This window comes from Neopelma chrysocephalum, unplaced genomic scaffold (genome assembly GCF_003984885.1).
Source record: "Neopelma chrysocephalum unplaced genomic scaffold, ASM398488v2 Primary Assembly neopelma1_87, whole genome shotgun sequence".
NCBI lineage: Eukaryota > Metazoa > Chordata > Aves > Passeriformes > Pipridae > Neopelma > Neopelma chrysocephalum.
This window is the reverse complement of record NW_020897749.1, coordinates 584,411-605,060: the sequence shown is the minus strand read 5'-3', so window position 1 is coordinate 605,060 and position 20,650 is coordinate 584,411. Positions and strand designations below refer to the sequence as shown.

At 47.4% G+C, this 20,650-nt stretch overlaps 1 protein-coding gene across 2 annotated transcripts in view; it reads left to right on the top strand.

The window, feature by feature from the left end:
• Positions 1–20,650, top strand: part of IGSF3 (immunoglobulin superfamily member 3) — an 87,139-nt gene that overhangs the window by 8,243 nt on the left and 58,246 nt on the right. For both annotated transcript variants that reach the window (XM_027692593.1, XM_027692592.1), the window contains exon 2: positions 11,780–12,157. In XM_027692593.1, the coding sequence (XP_027548394.1) occupies positions 11,782–12,157 (376 nt within the window). In that variant the 5' untranslated portion in view covers positions 11,780–11,781. The remainder of the gene's footprint in view (positions 1–11,779; positions 12,158–20,650) is intronic.

The following is a 20,650-nucleotide window of genomic DNA, read 5'->3' as shown; positions in this document are numbered from 1 at the left end:
TCCAAGTCTTGTGAACCATAAGTAGCTGAGTCAGGGGGGCAGCAGGGGACTGAAAGGGACCCTTTTCTTCAAGGGCTTTAGCAGTGCCTCCAAATGACTGTGCCAGCTGTAGGAGAAGCTCCAGCTGAAGCTTGCAGTCAAATCATTAGTCTCGGAGACAACCTCCCTCCTGAAGGCATAGGAAGCCAGGCTTCATTAAGTCTCCTGCTCTTTTACGGTTGTTTGCTAAAAGTGGTGGCTTGGAGCCCTTTTATTTTTCCTCTGTGTGATTGGGAGTAACCTGCAGCACTGCTTCACCTGCTGCCTTGCTTGTTAGAGACCTGCCATCAGGGTCTCCCAGCAGAGCGAGACCTTGGCACTTCTTCACAAGCTGCCTTGCTCTCACCTCTTCCCTGGCCTCTCCTGACCCATTTTTTGCCTGTCTGAAGGTGCTGTTTCACATTACAGCTGAGCTAGTGAAATATTCCAGCTGCTAATGAAAAGGGTTGTTTGCCCCCATCTCCCAAAGAAAAAAAAGTGTTCCTGCTGTTTTAGTGAAAACAAATAACTCCTTCCTTGGGTCATTCTTTTTTCAGCTCGTATGGGGGTCAGGCATGGGGAGGGGAGTGGGTGTGTTGCTAGCAATAAGGTGAGTGGGAAAGCAAGACAGCTTTTTTTCCCAAGGCAGCTGGTACCTAGATTAGCTTAACTGCACTGTGAAACCACATTTTTAAACGGAATCTCCTGGGACTGAGGGCGTTTTTGCCGCTGTTTTCTCTGTAGGGGATCTGGCACAGCGAGGCTGCTCTGAGTAGGTGTTTCGTGGCGAGCTAAAGTAACTCATGGCCTACAGCAGCAGTGAATGCAGTCCTGTTGGAGTGACCTTCACAGGAGGGTTGGGATTGGGAGGGTCCTCTGGAGGCCATCTGGTCCAAGCACCCTGCTCAAGAAGGGCTACCTAGAGCAGGTTGCTCAGGATCGTGTACAGATGGCTTTTGAATACCTCCAGGGATGGAGATTCCACAACCTCTTTGGGCAACCTGTGCCAGTGTGCAGTCACCCCTCACAATTGTGGGTTGTTTATTTGTTTGTTTAATGTAAAAAGTGTTCTCCTGTGCTTTCCAGCTGGTCAGTTCCCCCCGGTGAATGGATTTGTTCCTCCTCAGGGAGGAGAATCACATCTGGTTATCCTTCTTATTCATTGGTAGTAGTATTGTGTTATGAATGTGCTTAGAGGGAATGATTGTACCTTTCTCCCATCCAGACTGGAAGCAACAGTAACATAAATGCCTCTGCGTCCTTTTTCTTTTTTTTTTTTCTTTCTTTTTCCAAATACCAGAAATCACCTGTCCTCCCATTTGAAATGAGAGCCTTGGTAATTTGGTGACAACTGCTGGTAGTCTCTGTAGCATGTCAAACTAATAAATTACAGTGTAAGGAGACGAGGAGTTCTAACATCTTAATTAGTAGTAAGAGGCAGCTGAAGGATCTTCCTGGATCTGTGTCTGTCTTTCAGGGATGCTGTCTGACTGAATCACAAAGGTTTTGAGAGGCAGCATCTTGCTGCTTAGTGAGCAGGGAAGAAAACAGAAACATTTGTGGGAAGGAAGTGGAAACTGTCTGCTGTTGTACGACTGTGCTTCATATTCTCGTGATCCTTTATGGTGGGGTGGGAAAATTATTTTGGAGAAATGCATGCTTTTAGCCCATATGCTTGACCTTGGGGATAAGTCAGTTCTCTGTTTACCTGAAAGGTCTTTCTGCTGAAGAAGAAGTACAAGATGGCAGCTTTGCCTTGCAAATTGAACGTTCTCTCATGCTAATGGCCATGGCTGAGGGGCGCAAATGTTTCCTCAGCATGCCAGAAGGAAGCGTGAGAGATTGCTCTTGGCTGCATTCGTTTCTGGATATTACACTTCATAACTTCTTGCAGTGCCATTCCTGCAGAACTGTGTGCTCCAAAGGAGGACAGGAGCAAGTGCAAACCCATCCCTAAAGACAGAGCTGGAGTGCTGGAGGAATGCTGTGCTTTGGGAGGCGGGGGGGGGGGGTATGTGCAGCAGGGCTGTTTGTCATCAGCTCTTCCAACCTGTCAATATTTAATAGATCATTGTTAAGTTTCTCTGTGTAGAAGGCAATCGATTTGGGGTTAAGCAATTAATAAATGGCTGCCTGAGGCTGCTGATTTGGAGGTTGAAAAGGAGATGCTCTGGCCCTGCCCAGAAGAACAAGTATGCAAGTAAAGGTCTGAGAGACAATAAGGGTACTGACCTCCTAAATGTCATCCATACCAAAGTAAGGGAAAATCTTTGGAGTCACTTGGAGCAAGGGGGTGGGACAGAAGCCAAATAAGCATCTTCTGGGAATATGGAAAATGAGCCAAAACACTGGAGGGAGTTTCACTTTGGAGATGAAGGAAAGCACTTGTGTGTCTGCCCTTCCTCCCTCTGTTTCAAATGATGAGAGCAAGAAGCTTTGTTTTTCTTTAGGAAAAATAAATTTGAGGGAAGGGAAGGAACCAAGCTCTCCATGGATCAGAAGTATTTTGAGATCTCTCTTCATGAAAGAGAGGGAATTCCTTTAATGAGAGGCTGGGTAGTAAATGCTGTTTCCTTTTGGCAAGGATAATGTGAAGGTGAGATTTATGACTCTGCACTCTTTTCTCCTGGGAGAGTATTTTAAGCATCTGGGATGTTATGAGCTGAATTACAGCAATAATAGGGACATTCTGTTGTTTAATATTGGGAGGGATTGCAGAGCATGCAGGAAAACGAAAAAAGAAGTGACATTAAAACATTATTGACTGTGAAACAAAATGAAGTTTCTTATTGTCCGAGAGAGAGTGATCGCATGGGGAATAATGTTTGACAGTTCTTAGAGTGACCCTGGATGTTGAACATGTAGGACTTGAAGACTAAAGAAGGATAATAAAAAGAAATACAGGGGCTGCAGGGCATAATGAACTATGTCAGAAGTTTCCTGCCTAGCTGTGTTGCTCGAACAATTCCATTTCACCTCTTTCTCTTGATAGGCTGGGAACACGTACCAGCTAAGAGTTCAGCCCTCTGAAATGTGTGTTGATGCTCCATAGCTTTGGTACTAGCATGGCAATGCTGAATCTTTTAGAGATCTGGGAGCAGTGTTAGGGACACCAAGGTAAATGGTGTGTCCTTACACGTGTTGCGAGAGCTAAAAGAACAGAAATAAAAAACCACACATAGAAGTCTTAGGAGACTTCACTTTTCATGCAGGTCTACACTAAATTTTACAGTGAGTACCTGTGGTTACAGCTTCAAAGCTCAGGCTGGGGAGGCAGTAATGAAACCATCACTGCTTTTCATTGGAAAATATAAAAGTAGGCATTACCTTGGGCATTCCAGCAGACCACTGTAAATGCTGCTGTGTGTTGTAGTGCTTAACCAGACCTGGAACCAGTCATAGTGATATAAGTCACTGGGGCATGTATTCAGTGGGCTGTAAGCAAGAATAAACTCCTGAGGATAAGACACGAGGAACAGTGCAAGTTGGAAGTACTGCGTGGGCAATCCAACACTTCCTGCCTGCATATTCCCAATATAAGTATAATCTGCCAGGGAGCTTCTGCTTGTGTATTTTTCCCATAATGATCCGGGTAACGGCGGTATAGTATGTGAAGAACATGCTGATCTGAGTTGGAAAAGGGCTGCAAAACTTCTGTTCTGACCTTGGAGGAAGAGAAATAGTTGATTAAATAGGTTCATGGGATGGGCTCTACTTCAAGTACAGAAAAGAGCCTGTAGTGCTACTGGAGCTCTCTACTCTTCTATGAAATTAGTCAAAAACTGATCTTGCCTTTGGTGAATACAAGAATTGCAGATTATTAGGGACTTTTTTTTTTGTTTCCTCTCAGGATCGTTGCAGGAAAACAGTAAAACTAACAAACGGTGATTGTGTTGCACAAAGCTATTTGAGCCCCCAACAATCATTTCCCATTAATGGATCTGAACCAGCAGGGCAGCCAGCTCAGTCTCTCCCTTGTACATCAGCATGTGTTGTTTTTCACCTTCTACATCAGGTACACCTTGTTCCACCAGCTGCTTCAAAGTCCATGTGAAGTAAGGAGGGTGAGCACCATGAGCTCCAGAGCTTGAGGACCTGTGTGCCCAGCCACCCTCCTTCCTTTTGTTAATACAAAATTAGAGAGTATTGCTCTTTTTTCTGACCACAGGAGTGGCTGGCTGGCTTCTGGAGGCTTAGCTCTGTGACTTTTCAAAGTAAAGCTGTACTAGATTAAAGAGTAGTTTCAGACTTCAGTGCAGCAAAGTAACTTTAAATCTACTTTCTGATGGGATGATCGAGAAGGATAGAACTGTAAAACTAGGGAGATCTTGTGTCGTGCATCCCCTGGGGCAGGTTCTGCCTGTGTTGTCCTTGAAAAAAGTAAATGTCTGTCAGAGGAGGAAAGTAAATGTCTGTCAGAGGAAGCTGTAGTGTGAGAGACCTCAGTCTCACAAAGCAGCCTCTCTGGTGCCTCACTTTCCTTGCTCCTGGGAATTTGAACGTGTAGCTAGCTCCCATGACCAGCCTGAATCTTGTCTTCTCAGTGTCCAGCATAGATAATGAATTATTCCTTCATCCTTTCAGCATTTTTAGAAGTTTAAAGGTTGTAGTAATACAGATGATCTGTGTGACTCAAGAATGTGCCGTTCTAAGGTGGTGTTAAAACTAGCATATTTTAACATGCCTAATTGTAGACACAGAGAAGGAGCAGTTAGGGGAATGTGACATCCATATAGTATGTGGTTTGCTTAAAAAAGTGGGGGAAAAAATCACAAGGGTAGATCACATTTCACACTGTAGAATACCAGTGCCACAGTGAGGAAAGTAAGGAAGTCTTCTGTCAATATAAGGACCAGATCTGAGAAAAACCAAAGGATGTAAAATGGCTCTGATCTTGGCGAAGGAGTTGGATGTCTGACTGGATGCATAATTATAGCAGAGGTACAAGACCTCTTTTACAGTCAGAACTTGGGAAGCTCGGCACAGGCCACAAGAATCCATGGTGATTAAAAGAAATGTCACCTCTTTCACATTTATTGAAAACATTTTTCTTAAAAGGCAGTAAACATCTGCTGTGGAAGTGAGCTGCTGTGAGACAGAGCAGCGAGCAGAGGTGAGTGAAAGCAGTTGTGTTGGAAGAACAAAGAGCTTCATTGGCGGCTCCTGTCTCGTTTGCCCATGCTTTGATATTTCCCCACTGATTGTGCCATTTCCATACCAATTATTGTATAAATTGCCTCTGGCTGACCTCTCCACTTAGCCACCCTTAGTTGGCTTAGCAGTGGGAGGAATTAGAATGAGGAATGAATTGCTTTTAGAGTTGGTTCAGGAAGGATGGTCCATGATGTGCTGGGAGTGGTGGGATGGTGGCAGGAGTGGAGGAGGATAGGGGATCAGGCACCCTTGGCTGCATGATTTAAACATCAGAGCAAAAGGGTGGAGGATAGGGACAGAATTGTTCTGTAGATGGCTCCAGCCAGGCTTTCAATACACTGAACTCAGTTGACGTGACAAAAAAATATACCAAACAAAATACTAGATTTTCCCAGAATGAAGCTTTACAGAAATAGGGGGAGGGCTCCCACATGTTTTCTTCTGATAGCATTGTTTTTTTCCATCTGGCAGCAGGTTGCAGTGTACAGAGATTGTCCCTGCTGTGACTCATTTATGCAAAAATTAAGCTCGAACCTAATTTTTATTTGTGCATCTTAACAGGAGACTTCACAGAGTAGCAGGTGTGTGTTGCTAGAAGATTTGTCTCTGTTCTGGTGTTGCCTGTTGGGACAGAGCCTCCCTCAGAGATTATATTAGTCTTCAACCCATGAAAAAAAGGTGATGGCTGCTTGGGGGAAATGTTCTAGTGGCTGGACAATTGTGAGCTTGGAAGAGCCTTCTTGAAACAAGTTAGTGTTTTGTGGGTATCAGCCCCACTGTGAAGTCCAGAGAAAAAACAGGGACTAAGTAATGGGATGGCTTTGGCAAGAGCCAACTGCATCCTCCCTGGGTGACAGAAAGGAGAGAAAAAGGACCATCCCCTGGGAGGCCTTGTGCATAAGGGAGACTGAAAAATTAATCTGAATTAAGATGGAATATGAGCTTGGAGCGTGTTAATTATCCCCGAGCGAGTCACTGGAAGCGAAGGCCTGCGCAGGGCTGGATGCTCCTGTTTTGGGGTGGGGGAGTGGAAGCACTGAGGAGGAGCGAGTCGAGGGGAGTCCTGCGTGCTGGGCTGCAGGTAACTGAGTGTGCCACGTCACTTTGTGAGGGCAGCCAGCACAGGGGCTGCTGCAGCTCGGAGGCAGGAGGGCAGCAGTTGCCGCAGCCCGTGGTGCCCTTGGCTGTGGCACCTGCTCTGGGGCTCTGCGTGCCCAGAGCATCTCTCAAGCTCAAGGAGACAGGCGCTTTGGAGTGACTGCTCTTTAGCACTTGAGTCTGAATCGTCTTCATTACTGGGGGACTTTCTGCCAGGTCCTGTGGTCTGCTGCAGGTGCTATTTTTTCGTAGCCAAATAGGATTTACGCACGCTCCCCTTCCCTTCCCTGCGGACGGGCACAAGCTCCCGTGTTAGGGCTGAGAGCGTGTGGAGGGAGCCAGTTCAGTTGGCCGTGCTCAGAGCAGAGATAGCCACACTTCTAGAGAAAAAGCTGGAATGGTGCCTTTTTTTAGCTTCTGTTGTAGTACAGCCAGTGCACAGTCTGCAGACCAGATGTGACCCATGTGGTTGAAGAGCATAGCCTGCAATGGCATGGGTTGTGAAGGGGCATGAGGACAGCTGCGCCAGTTCAGACTAAATCCTCCACCTAGCTCAGTATCACACCTCAAAAAGCTGTAGGCAGGCAGCTGTGCAACTCTGGCTTGTTTTGGAAGCCTCACAAACCCAGTGTGACTTGACTATTTAGTAGCCCTCTTTCAAGTACTTTTCTCACCCATATTTCAACCCATGTCCACGGCATCCTTTGGCAAGGACATCCACAGATATGCTACGTGCAGCTGCGAGAACTGCCACACTTGTTATGTAGCTGGATCTGACCAGTTTTGGTTGACGCCCTTGATTTTCGAACTAGAAGAGATGGTAAATGGTTGATTCTTGACCATCCTTTCCATGGAATACATACTTGTGTAAACCTTTACCAGATCCCCTTCAAGTCATCTTGTTTTCCAGGCTCCATTATTTCGGACATAGAAACCATTCCCTGGTGTTTGTCAGCGTTGTTGCTCTTCTCTTGACACGTTCTCAGGAGCACCTGTGAATGGAACAAACAATAGCGACAACAACAAAACCCAGATGTGTGCTGTGCATTTGTGCAGGGGAAAGGGATCTCTTTGGAAATGTTTTCTGTCTAATAACTGTATTCAAAGGCAAAAATTAATTTTTAAAGGAAATTTAGGATTAGTATTGTCAGTGGATGACAAATACTGCTTTAGAGCTTCTAAGTGAAGGAAAACTGCTGTAGAACTGCAGGGGTAGAAACATCCCTTCAAGCTACGTAATCCATTTGTTGTTCAGCGCTGTCAGCCCTACACTTATGGAAGATATGGAAAAATATATAGACTTTTTTAGTTGCTCCTAGTGATTAGACCCAGGACAATACTCCTAAGAGCTCAAGTTTTTCCTTTAGATTAAATGACTAGTGGCAATAATTATTGATATGTAAGATACTTTGATGCAACTGCTGTAGTGCCTTTGGATGTGGTGAAGACATAACCTACACTGTTCTGAGATGGGGAAACTGTTTGCACAAGAGCTTCCTCATAATCCTGTCATGAGTTTTTATTTATTCTTTTGATGTGTTGATGCTGTGGCAGAGTTTCTGTGTGCTCAGCCATCCTTTCTTTCATTACACTTATCTTGCAATAAGCCTTGAATCAATGTTCTCAGGTACAGTTTCACACGCTTCTCCTTCTGAAAGGGACCTGAAAGTCCACCTCCTTCCCAAAGGGTAAATGTTTGACGCTTTCTGAAATGCGGCTTCTTCAAGCTCCTTCAAATCAGGCACCTGAAATGACCAATAGCATGTGGAAAACCTGAGCTCTGCATGTGGAAAAGTCAGATCTTGGCCATAGTTGTCTGAGGTTGCTGTGAGGGTACAGATTTTGCAGAGACACTGTGTGCTCAGAAGCTGAGCTACAGCACTCCTGGGTGAGATGCCTGGCTGGCAGGGATGTTTGGGTCTTCTTTCTTGCCCATACGTTGAATGGAGAGGCATTCGAGTCCTGGCTGTGGTATGACAAGGGAGACTCGAATGACTGTGTGACTCTGGCATTGCATTTCTCCCTTGCCTTTCCCCCGCTTTTCAGAGGCATCTGCAGCCTCCTGGGTCCTGCACTGTCCCTTGTTTCCTGACCTTGAGTCTAATCACCCACCTCTTGCCACTGCTGGCTCCTCTTATCCCCCGTGCACCTCCTGACTCCAGACGGGGCCTGGGAGATGGGTAAGCCAGAGGAAGTGTTAAGAGCTGCCTGACTGTTGTTTGGCTTACTCTTAGCTCAAAAGGCTGGCAACAATAGCCCTCATCTGTGGGGGATAAGGATCAGGGAACACTTCCTCCTTATCTCATGGGATTTGCTGTCTTTTGGAAAAAACAGGCACACAAATCCATAATTTCTTATTAATTTTAAAGTAGTGCTTGGCTCGCTACCTCCTCCATGTCAGCCCTTGTGTTGTCAGTAAATCATGTTGGATTTGCAATTAAAAGCCAGCTGTGCCAGTGTGGTACCAGCCAAATGCCACCATAACTGTCTCCTGGGCGTCCTAGGGAAGGTGTGGAGTGCACAGCTCCTCCTCCAGTGAGCTCTTCTCTCACTTCAAGAGTTTAAAATGGGATCTCAGGCGCATTATTTCTGTTAATCAGAATGCTTGCTCGCTAAGAAATGCAGTTCTTCTCCGGGTACAGTGTGTTCGTGGATATAGCAATTCCCAGGGCTTGAAAAATGCCAAACATCATACAAAAGGCAACTGTTTGAGGAGCAAACTTGTAGTGCTGGATGTCTGCCTCAGGCTGATTGTTTTCCTCTTTCCCTTTCTTGACTAAAATAGTTTGTTGGAGAAGTATCTCTGCCTCTGCGCTGTGGAGTTCTTCTTTTAAGTGTTGAAAAGCATTTGTGCCCAGCTGTGTTGGAGCAGGAGTTTGCAGCCAGGCACAGGGAACAGAACTGTGGATGTGCTGCTCCTTGCCCCTCTGGAGATCCAGCCTGTTCCTCCAACTGCTCAGCCTTTGTGTCTGTCTCACTTCTGAGACAGCAACTTGCTGCAAGTTGTAACAAAACTCTGGCTGTTCTGTCTTCTGTCCGCACTGGAGCTGGGCAGGAGTTTTTCCTGCACTGTCTTCTTCTGTCCACTCAACTGCCTGGGCTCCTGGAGCCAGAATGGGAATAAAGGAGCTCTTTGGCTCTGAACTCTCTCATTTTTGGTTGGATTAGGAAGGTGCAGCAAGAGGGAATAGGAGAGGAGGAATGTCTCTTCAAAACCTGAAGGAGGACTCCAGGTTTTAGAGTTACACTCAAGATCCCAAAAACCACTGGCAAGGGAAGAAAGGAAGCGCCTGTTAGTGCTGGCCATGGGAGTGGTGGGATTTGACATCTACCAACAGGTTGCCTCCATCAGGGCACAGAGATCTGTGCTGTGGGTCTCAGAGGTTGCGATCTTGCCAGCGAGCTTTGGAAGGGCCAATCTGATAAAATGATGGTTTTCAACTAGATAGCCGGAAAACTCCTCAAGGAATTCCTATGTAAAAAATCCAGCACTGTATTAAAAGATTGCACAATAAGATCATGCACTTAGCTGACAAATACCTGGATGAGTGTTGTGTGTGCAACTTTTAATTCCTACCGCTGCATGTTTGATTTGTGGTGCAATTTTTATTGTGTCATTGCATGTGGGATATCTGCATGCTGTAACAAGGCTACATGTGAATACAAAAATTGGATTGTGAGCTGTCTTTAAGTGTGTAATAAAGATCTTACCCTTCCTGCTGCTTTAAAAACAGTTTACTTCAAAGGCTGCAGTATTTGCTTTGTCCTTTGGCCTTTATGGAGTGAGAGAAGAGGCTGTCTGCACCTTAGATGTGTTAGTTGTCTCTAGTGGTGTCTTTCCTCAGGATGAAGGGGTTGGTACAGCAAACAGTGGGGGAGTGTTTGCCTCTGTTGTTCCTCTCCCTGTTTGTTTCAAACGTGCTAGCTTTCCCTGGTCCTCCCTTTAAATCATATTATTTCATAAAGAGTAAAAAGAAACATAATTTGGAGCAGCAGCAAGCTGAGCCCAAGTTAATAGTTTGAATTGCACTCCATCTGTTCAGCTGCATGCCCTGATGGATGTGCTGAACTCATTTTTCACAATTTGTTTTAAGCTGCTAAGAACCATCTCTCCTGGCTCCAGTCCAGGCTGGCTGTGGAGAAAAACTTCATATCTGGACATCCCTGTCCAGAGGGTGAGATCGAATCAATAATCCCCAGATGCAAGGCTACCTCTTCACCTGCAAGATGCCAGTTTTTGAAAGGTTAAATTCTTCTCTGTGCTTGAACATTGTTGTTGAAAATTGGAGAGGGGGGGAAAACCCCAACATACGCACAGAGAGGATGAAATTTGCAAACGTGATTATGCAGGACCTGCTTTAAATCGGCTTATTGCTGTTTTATGATGGCAAGCAAGCAGTCACAGAAGCCAGGATGATTGGCCTTGCCATGTGTGCATGCTGCTGGTAACTCAATAACCGGTGAACACCCACCGTGGTCTCCAGACCTCGAGCCTTTGATGTAGCAACAAACAAGATAGATTGCTGTAATTTATCCGGCCCCTGGAGGGCTGTGCTGGTAATGTGCCATGAGCCCAGGGGCCAGCCATCCATAATCTGTGTAAAAATACAGTGGATGGCAGTCACCGTGCCGCGGGGTTGTCTTTGTTTGGCGCTGCACACGTCGGTGTGTGTACAACGCGCTGCGCCGGGTCTCGGCTTCAGCAGCCAGGGGCGGCAAGCCCGAGTGTAACAGTGCCCACTCCCTCCATTTACCTTTACTGGTTTTGTTATGTACTAAATACACACCTTTCAAATGGACTTGGAAGGGCAGTGCCGGAAACCTGGCGTTTCTCTGTGTGCCTTTACAAGCGTAACAGAGACTGGAGAAGGTGTGCTGGGTCTGTGGGAAAAAGAATGGGATTTTACACCAGCTGAAGCCTCTGGAAGGTTTGCTGATGGAGGGCAGGTGCTTGGGGCATTGCAGTTGGGTGGCCCAGACACTGAAGGAGAGGGAGTGTGGCCTCCTGGCTTGCAGATGGGCCTCTCTCCTGGTAGGAGGTAATCCTGGTTGGGCTGTGCCAGGAGATGAGGGAGTCACTGCTGAACAGAGTAGCCCCAAGCAGCAGCTCCCTGCCTGCCCTTAACACCTCCTCGTGCCCTCTGGCAGCAACCTGTGCCTGGGATCACAGCGTGCTTGAGTTAAAAAGTAAAAGTAGTACTGAAAACAAAGACCTGTCACCTCGAGCTTCTGGTTTGTTACTGCACAGTGCAGTGCACTTTCATGCATGGATTCTTAATGCTACCCAACAAGGGGTTTATGTTACCTCAACACTGCTGCTTTCATGGGGTGTTTTAAAAAACACTTCCATTGAGTCAGTGAGAAAGCTGGGGGTGCTGTGCCCGGGCCTGATGTGCCAGCTGTAAATGGGGTGTGAGGAGTTGCTGTGGAAGGGGTAGGACGGGTATATCCGGGTGAGGTGCAGGGATTGCTTGTCGGGAAGTAACGCTGGGCTCCTCTCCTCCCACAGGCATGGCACTGGCCCAGCGGCAAGTGACGGTGCAGGAGGGACCCCTGTACCGCACGGAGGGGTCCCACGTCACGCTGTGGTGCAAGGTGAGCGGCTACCAGGGCCCAGCGGAGCAGAACTTCCAGTGGTCCATCTATCTGCCCTCGGCCCCCGAGCGGGAGGTGCAGATCGTCAGCACCGTCGACCCCTCGTTCCCCTACGCCATCTACACCCAGCGCGTGCGGGGCCGCGGGATCTACGTGGAGCGGGTGCAGGGGGACGCCGTCCTGCTGCACATCACGGAGCTGCAGGAACGGGACGCCGGGGAGTACGAGTGCCACACGCCCAACACCGACGAGAGGTACTTCGGGAGCTACAGCGCCAAGATGAACCTCGTGGGTAAGCTGTCTGGGGCAACGGGGTGCCTCCCAGCTGGAGCGCGGAGCAAACCATTGGACCCCCCATGTGCAATGGAGTCTGTGTAGCTGTCAGGAAAAAAAAAAAATTGTGGAGGAAAATAGGAACAGAGGGCAGGTGGCACAGTGGTATGAATTGCAGGGAATTGTGGTATAGAGGTGCAGGACATACTGAGCTTTCTCCAGTAGTAAGGCCCTTACAAAAATGAGACACCAGGCAGCATAGCTGGGCAGAGGGATGTTTGAAGCCACGGCTGAAAGAAAGGCGGATGTGAAACTGGTTTACGCAGAGGAAGAGGAGTAGGGAGTCTGCATCAGATGGCACAAGCCACAGAGGAGAGAGCTGTGTGCTAAAGGTGGTGAAATAGCGGAGCGGGGAAGAGAGGAACGATAAGGAGCAGCACGTAAAGGGAACAGGAGAGGTGGTTGTCTTCAGGGCCTTAACAGAGGGCAGTGCTGAATGCAATCTGAAACCAGCACACTGATCAGATTGAGCTGTCTGTAGATGAATGTGGGGAAGTTGGTTTGGTGGTTTGTTTTTTGGGGTTTTTTTCTTTTTTTGGTCTGTGTTAGAAAAATCAAAAAGAGGTTCTTTAAAATCTGGAGTAATTCCACAGCACCTCTGTCTAGCTGATTTGACCTTTCCAAGCTTCAGCTTTGCTTTTTGTACCTCAAAACAGGGTTGTATTTGAAGCGTGTAACTTGGCTAACAGCAGTCAAATAGCTTCCATCAAACTCCTTTGGATGAAGGACCCCTAAAAGAGCTCCTTTGCAGCAGAGACACCCCTATAGCAAATTTAAGCCCACAGACAGCAAGCAGGCTTGCTTTCCTTGGGAAGGGAGATGTCTGTGAGCCTGCAGCTTGGAAACCACTTGGAAGTTACCCAGCCGTGCAAGCCAGTGAGGGCGTTGCCGGTTCAGGCATTGTTGACACAGGGAGCCCAGTGTGAAAGGAGCCAAGGTGTGATTTAAATCACAGTAGCTCTCTCCTGGGTTGTGCTTTTTGCTTCCAGCTTGTGTGGCCTTGGCTTCTGCTCTTCAAAAGGGCCAGACCAGCCACTCTCCCGGGTGAAGTCCCACAGTATGGGTGCAGGTGCTTATTTAGCTGCCTGCTTTCCCACCTGGTGTCCATGAGCAGCACGGAAGTAGATGCCTAAATACTCTTCTGTTCTTTTGTAGTTCCGTGATTTGCTTCAGGTGTCCAGATTTGCAGTTCCCACTTCAGTTTAAACAAGACTGAGTCAGCACTGCTGCTGTAAAGTCACCTCAGGGAGTGAAGCCCATTGAAACCAACACCCGCTGAAAAAAAAAGTACCCGTGGGCAGGGTGAGGTTGCAGCAGTCAGAGCTGGATTCTGGGTTGCTCTGCCAGGCAGCTGTTTTCCCTGTGGAAACCCGTGAGCTGGGTCCTTACAGGACAGGCACTGGATCAAGTGAGAGTACCTGTGTTAGCCATGGAGCGGGGTCAAGTTCTTCAGGAGGGGGATACAGGCAAGCACAGTCAGCATATCCCATGGCTGGACAGCGGGGAGCTCCTTCACTGCTTTCCCGGGGTTTGGGATGCCAGGACACTTCTGGTTGTAACCACAGCTCAGCAGCTGCTTTAGTGACCAGCCAAGGCTGGACTGGTACGCTTTTGCTCTGACCTGCCCTTGCCCACAGGTACATGGCTTGTAAGATTTGGGACTCTGTAGACACCCACGAGTAGTGCTTTGAGGACATTGGCTTCGGGGCTTACATGTGTCAGAGATACTCAAGAAAATGAATCTAAAGTAACTTTTAGTGGATTAGTTAAATCACATTATACCCCTTCATGGATGCTTGTGCTCAGGATTTCGGGCCCTAATTTGGTTTGGCTTAATTCATTTCTGAAAATTCACTTGAGAGATGACTTAGGGTCACTTGGCTTTTGAATGTGGGCATCTGTGTAAGGTGTTTTCTGTGGTTTAGACAACCTCTGACAGAAACTGAATTTTCCAGAGTGCTTCCTGTAGACAACAGGCCCTTACAAGAGCCTTCCCTCTGGCTCCCACTCCTGTGAACCAGTGCTGACTTCGGCCCTGCTGGACCCTGAAGTCCTGCTGGGGAAACGAGCTTCTCTCTGCGGGGCAGGACAGAGCACGTGTCCTTTCTTTTTTCCTGCTATTTTAGCTCTCAGCTGCAGGCCCTGGATTTTCAAGCTGGCTTTGTTTCTCCAGACAATGCGTGCAAGAAAAGGTACACAAGAGCTAAATGAGAGTTATTGTTCTCATTTTCTCAGAACCAGAACCAAACTTCTTTTTTTCTTTCATCCAGTTATGAATTTTTAATTGACTCGTTAGATTGAGTGGCTCCTTTTTGGCAGCGGCGAAGCCTGAAGGGAGGCAGGTTTGTTAGCACCTCTGTTCTCTCCATTTATGTGTGAAATGGATGGGTTTGAAGCAGTGTTGATTTTAGACTTGCTACTCTGGCACCTTGGACCTGTTGTGTCCCGCGGTTTGAGTAGACAGGTGAAGGAATGTTCCTCCCCTTTTCCACCTGCGTGATAAAGCCCTGTGATGGGGGAGCTGGATGGGACACTGGTGCAGCAGCACGTGGGGCTGCTGTCTGCACTGGGACATCTCAGCTTGCAGCAGAGCAGCTGGGATGTGTCCCTGCTCCTGCCATCGTGAGCATTATTGACAGCCATGTATCCAGAGCCCTGCGGCTGCTAAAAAATAATCTTGTCAGCTTCAGCAGTGTCCCTGTTGGGCTTGAAAGTACATTTCTGTCCACCTCATGGACAGCAAGCATGGTTGGTTCTCTCTCTCCCGTTTTTGGTGTTTCCGCTCAAGATCCTTCGTTGGGATCTTGGCCAGGATCTAATACTGCTTTGGGGACCTGATGGCCTGGAGTAAGAAGTACTCCCTAGGCACTCTGTGGGCCTCTTATCTGAATTTAGGCATGCAGCACAAGTGCTAATCTCACTGAAGCTAGGAAATGAGGCCAGTCATGTGGTTCAAGGGCCTTCTGCCATGCAAATATGTGTATCAAGGCTTAATCTTTTTCGCCAGTCTTCAATTTCCTTTCCTTGCTTCAAAAACAAGCCTTTCTGTATCTTGCTGCTCCTTTTCTGATCACCTCCTGAGCTGTGTCATTGGGAAGATGATGTACCTGTGCTGTGAGACGTGTTAGGAGGAAGAGTTTAGGACATGTCAGACTGAATTTTAGGTGCTGAGGGAGGTGTCCAAAAAAAAAAGAAGGGGGTGCAGCTCTTCAGGATGTGGTGGAACCACGGCCTTGTGATTGATTTATGAGAAAGGATTAGCCCATGTACAAGGTCTGCAACTCTGTGTGCCCTCAGAGTTCAGTTCCTTGAGGCTGATACAAGATTGTTGAGGCTAGTTCATGCTCTTTTACTCAGGGTGGGGGAAGAAGATTTTGGAAGATCTCACAAGTGGCCTCCCACTCATTTAACACCAGTCATTGCCTAAGGTAGATGTTCAGGCAATATCTGCCATCAGAGGACAGAGAGGGACAAATCTGGAGAGCAATTCACGTTTGTTTAAATTAAGTGCATCCTTCTCCATGTTGACTAAAGGGAGAGCCTAGATGTTAGACTCATGCTAGGCAGTAGTGGCCAAAGACTTGGCTACTTTTAGAAACTTCCCCCCTGAGTCTTCTGAGCAACTGATGGGAATTTTGGCTTTGTGGTTGAATTGGGAAGGCACTTGAGCATACTGAAGAGGGGAGTTACAAAACTTATATTTGATTGATTGAATAAGGGATCTGGGGACCATACACACCTGACTGGCAATTGTACTGGGACCCTGGCCTGCTTGTTGCAGGCTGTGAGAAGTCTGTGGGCTGTTTATTCACTTCTGGAAGAAGTTAAGGACAGCAGAGGATTTGCAGGTGAAGGGAAGCAGCATCCCAGAAACACGGTGTGACCGCTGACAGGACAACAGTATTTTCCAGAAGAGGAGTTTTCTTGTGCGGTTATTGAGGTGGTGAAGCTGCAGGGATGGCTGTGCAAACTGAAACGCTGGTTTGTGCTTCTCACATTGATGGGTAAACTTGTGTTTTGCTATAGGGTAGAACTGAGCACATGGCAGCTCCTTCAGTGTGCGTGAGTCACTGCAGATTTGTACTCCGCTGTGTCTCTGCAATGAGTTGTTTGTGTGCCTGTACCCTTACTTAGATAACAGCGAAGGGGCCCAGGTCTAACCTCTTCAGAAGCTTCAGACTTTTATCTCCGTGTTTTTTCATCTGTGCTCCCAAAAACGTTGAGCTCTTTTTCAGAGTAAGTGATTTGAGGGAAGAAATCAAGCTTTGAGGTTTTTCTTAAACAGGCAGTGATGGAGCGGGAGGAAAGGTTTCAAAGCACTTGAGGGTCTGGCAGCCCTTTTACTCTTTATTTTGGGGGAAGCAGCTGTAGAGCATCAAACCCAAACAAGTTAAAGCAAAAAAAATGAAAGGGGTTTGGATGGGAGGAGAGACCACGGTACCACAGACTGGGAAGAAGCCATTTCACTGCAGACTTGAAAAACAAGGAGCACTCAGACACAGCTGCCTCTGCAGTGGGCAGGAGCTGCTGTGTACTTGGTAGTGCCTGCAGGGATGGTCACCAGCATCTCCTTCCTGCCAGGCTTAGGTGAAAGTGGGGCAGAGAGGCTTTGTGCTAGCTGGGTGCTATTCAGGGGCTCCCTTGTCTGCCCTCTCAGCCTGGCCACACTTCTGCTCTCTGCTACTTCACTCTGGTCTCACCCTGCCTGGGTAGGCTGGTACCTGGGTAGGCTTCACCTCTGCCCTGTCCCCCTGGTCCTGCATGGCTGTGATGGCTCCCAGGGGCTGGATGTGGTGTTTTTTTGGCTGGCAGCCCCACTGTAGTGGAGTTTCAGTGTCGTGCCAGGCTTAGGAGTGGTGGTGGGCAAGGGCATTGGTGGGATGAAGAGCCAGCTGCCTCTTTGCCTGAGGTCATGCTGGCTGTGGCTCTGCTTGGTGGGGTCTTGTCTCCTGATGCTGAGCTGCCCAAGTTGCTTGTAGCTCTCTGCACACCAGTAATCAGAGGCTAAAGCCATGGCTTTAGGAGTCTATCTTGAAGGAGTCCTCTGTGCTCTTCGGCTGTGGCATGTAACTATGTGGCCCATGGCTGGGACAGGGAGGATGTCTGTAGGGTGTGTATAAGAGGCTTTGGTGGCACAGGAGCTACAAGAAGGATTTGTGCTGGCCAGACACTGAGCACTGGAAGGAAAGGAGCTGCATGTGTCTCAGACAAGCACTCCAGAAAAGAAAGCAAGTCTTTCGTTGAACTCGCCACGAAAAGCCTCTGGAATCTCTCTGCTGAGAGATAAAGAGCATGTAGGAGGCAAAGAAAAAACCCAGGACTTTTGTTAGTCCATACCAGCTGCTGCTGCATGTCGCCAGCAGCTCCCCCTCTTCTTTGTCAGGTGCTGCCATACGTGATCTGTCTGTGCACAGAGCAGAGGGAGAATGTCACGGCACAGTTTTGCCAGGTTGGGGAGAGCACAGTCTGCTCCTGGGAACCTGGGGGGACTCAGGGTGAGAGCAGTCACTTCTCATCATGTGGACTTTGTGGCTACTGGTTTGTTCCAGCTGTCAACTGGGCTGAAGGTGGGTTTGCTTGAGGGAGGTGTCGAAGAGAGAGATGGCAGCCTCACAGACAAGCATCTACCGGTTTTGATAGAAGTCTTTGGGGGCTCTTCTTTCTGTGCTGCCTTTTTCTTTTTCTTCTTCCTCTTCACCTGAGAGACAGGGGAAAAAAGTGTTTGTCACTGTACTTGAGTGAGCAGCTTGTGTCCTGGGGAGACCGGGCTTTTTGCAGATGAGCAACAACAGGCAAAAATCGAAACAAGCAGTTCAGTCTGTCCTGAAAGATTGCACAGGCTTCATCTCTGGAGGGTTTCAAGACCTGACAGGATCAAACTCTGAGCAGCCTTTTAGCTGACCCTGCTTGACCCTGTAGTTGCACTACAGACCCCCAAGGTCCCTTCCACACCAAATTGTCCCATGATCCTGTGATGAGCCGCTTGGCTGTGATGCAGTAGGAACCACTCTTAGGCAGCAGTTTGGAGGGAGGGTGCTAAAGAATGGAGTTTGGAGGGTCAGTGCTAAATAATGGCATAACGTTGGTGATCTCAACCTGGTGAGAACAGCAAGGACCTATTGTACATCCCCAAATTCTTTTTTTTCTGGCGTAGTTTCTGTATTTCATATTGTTCTTATTTCTTTAGTGGGGTTGCAGGAGTTTGTCTCCATTGCTCTGCTCTGGTGTACGAAGGTAGAACTTGGGAATCCTAAGCACAGGTGTCCTAATTTCTGAGGCCATCTCAGTGGCTTGGCTACCTCTGTGAGGCTTGTGTGTGCCTTGTCTGGCCAAGCCCTGTGAGTTAACCACAGTGAGCTGTAGGATTGGTGTTGTGCTTTGTGAGTTGCATTCATCTTTGCCTGTTTGGGCTTTGCTTGTTGCAGTAATTAGCTCCCCAGAGGAGTAAAATGTCCTTCACTTTCAAATTACCCTTTAGCTGACATTAAAAAGAGGTTTAAAAAAAAAATCAAATGCCTTCTTATAGGTGGTCCTTTGCAACTAGACACAGGCTATTTTATTCTTACTGTCCCCCTTTATATGCCCAAATCTCTGTAATAACCTTCAAAGTAAAATTTGACCTTTGCTTCTCTGCTTTTTCTTTCTGTTCCTCCTATGAATGGGAAGGAGGAGTTTGTCTGTTAATGGGGGAGGAATGAGGAGGGGTAAACATATCTACCTCTGGCAGTTCCTGTGGATGCACCGTGGGGAATCGCACCAGCAAACCAGAGCACCTGGTTTGTGATGCTGCAGACATTGGGCCCTAACATGCTTCCAACTTGCTGCATGTCCCTGGATATGGCACTCTCCATCTACCCCACCATCTTCCAGCTGGTAAAATTAGGGATAATAGCATACAAGCCTTTCACAAAGTCTAAGCCAAATAATTGTGATGTGCTTTGAGCTCCTCAGATAGCGGGAGATAGAAACAAAGGCTTATATTCCAGCTTTGCCTGGTAATGATGCTGAATAGGATTCATCTCCAGTCCTGCTTAGTCATTTCTGATATCCTGAAAGTATAGCTGCCTAAGCTTACCCAATTTTCCCCTTACAGAAGCTGCGAGGCTGATGGGCACTGCCCGACTGGGGAGTTGGTGGTCAGCAGTGCCCTGGGCAGGAATGTGGGAGCCCGGCACAGGCAACCCTGCAGCTGGTGGCTCTGGAACTGGCAGGAGGGGCTGCTTCCTTACAGCCTGCTGTGGCATGGACATGCAGGAAGCCAGTCCAGAGGCTCCATGCCCCTTCCAGATTTAAAACTCCCACTGGAAAAAGGAATGCACCAAGACCTGTTTAAATTTCCTGGGGGTTTTGTTTGGTTGGGGATTTTTTTTTGTCTTTACTTTTTTTTTTTTTTAGTCTTGGCTTTAGTCATGTACAATCTGGCAATGAATGGCAATGGCTGGTTATTCCTTGTGCTTTCTAAAATGCTTTTTTCTAGATACAATTCCAGTTATAACTGATAGCTTATAACAGAGATCTCTATACGTGTCCCTGCATAGTGAGACATGGTTCACTCATTTTGTGTGTCTTTATCTCATCCCCTGTTACTGTATTTTCCTGCTAAACCCTTCCAGGTGTTCCTGTTTTGTTGCAAGTATGCCATTTTCTATTGTTTCCTGTTGGAATTTCTTGCCTGATTTTGACTTTTGTATTGTTGTATTACATTATGTCACTTCTGTACCTCTGTCTGCCCAGGAGAAATGGAACAAACTGCAGGCAAACTGTGCCTAAAAAATGGATAATCCATTGTATCCACTCTCTCGTTTCTCTGTTGTGTGGTTTGGTTTTTTCCTCCCTCGCCTTTCTGCCCCATCCCTCAAAACCATGGGCGACTTGGTGGCATGATGTGCTTTGTGGGGAGGGCTCTCAGTTGGGGAATGGATTCTTTCTTTTTTTTATGCCGTCCACCTACCCATTTCTCAAAAGCCTGGCGTCAGACACAATTGGGGCACGTCACTGTATTCCATATGTTTTTCCTGTATTGTCCCTTTTGAGGTAGAGGCACTTTTTTAAATTTAGCTAACGTGTGGAGAAGAATTACAATAAGAATACGTGTCCTTTTTCGTACATGTCTGTGCGCTTGTACCAGTGCATTGTAAGAAAAAATGTATTCTAAAATGCATTTCTAAAAATGTAAATTAACATAGCCTCAGGCAATTGCACAGCCCTCTGCTCACAGATCTAGTCTGGTCTTTAAAACGAGCCCTCTCGCTTCCAGGCTTTCTGTGTCCCTTACTTTTCAGGAAGGGAGGCATGGAATATGGAATGCTGATTTACCTTCAGACTGTAAAGAGCTGCTGTGTTTTGCTTGGGTAGGTTTCCATGCAGTAGCATCAGACCAGTCATTTAAAATGATCTTTGGAAACTAAAGCAGTCTTTCCTGAAAAAGCCTCTTTTCTGAAGGCTCCAAGTC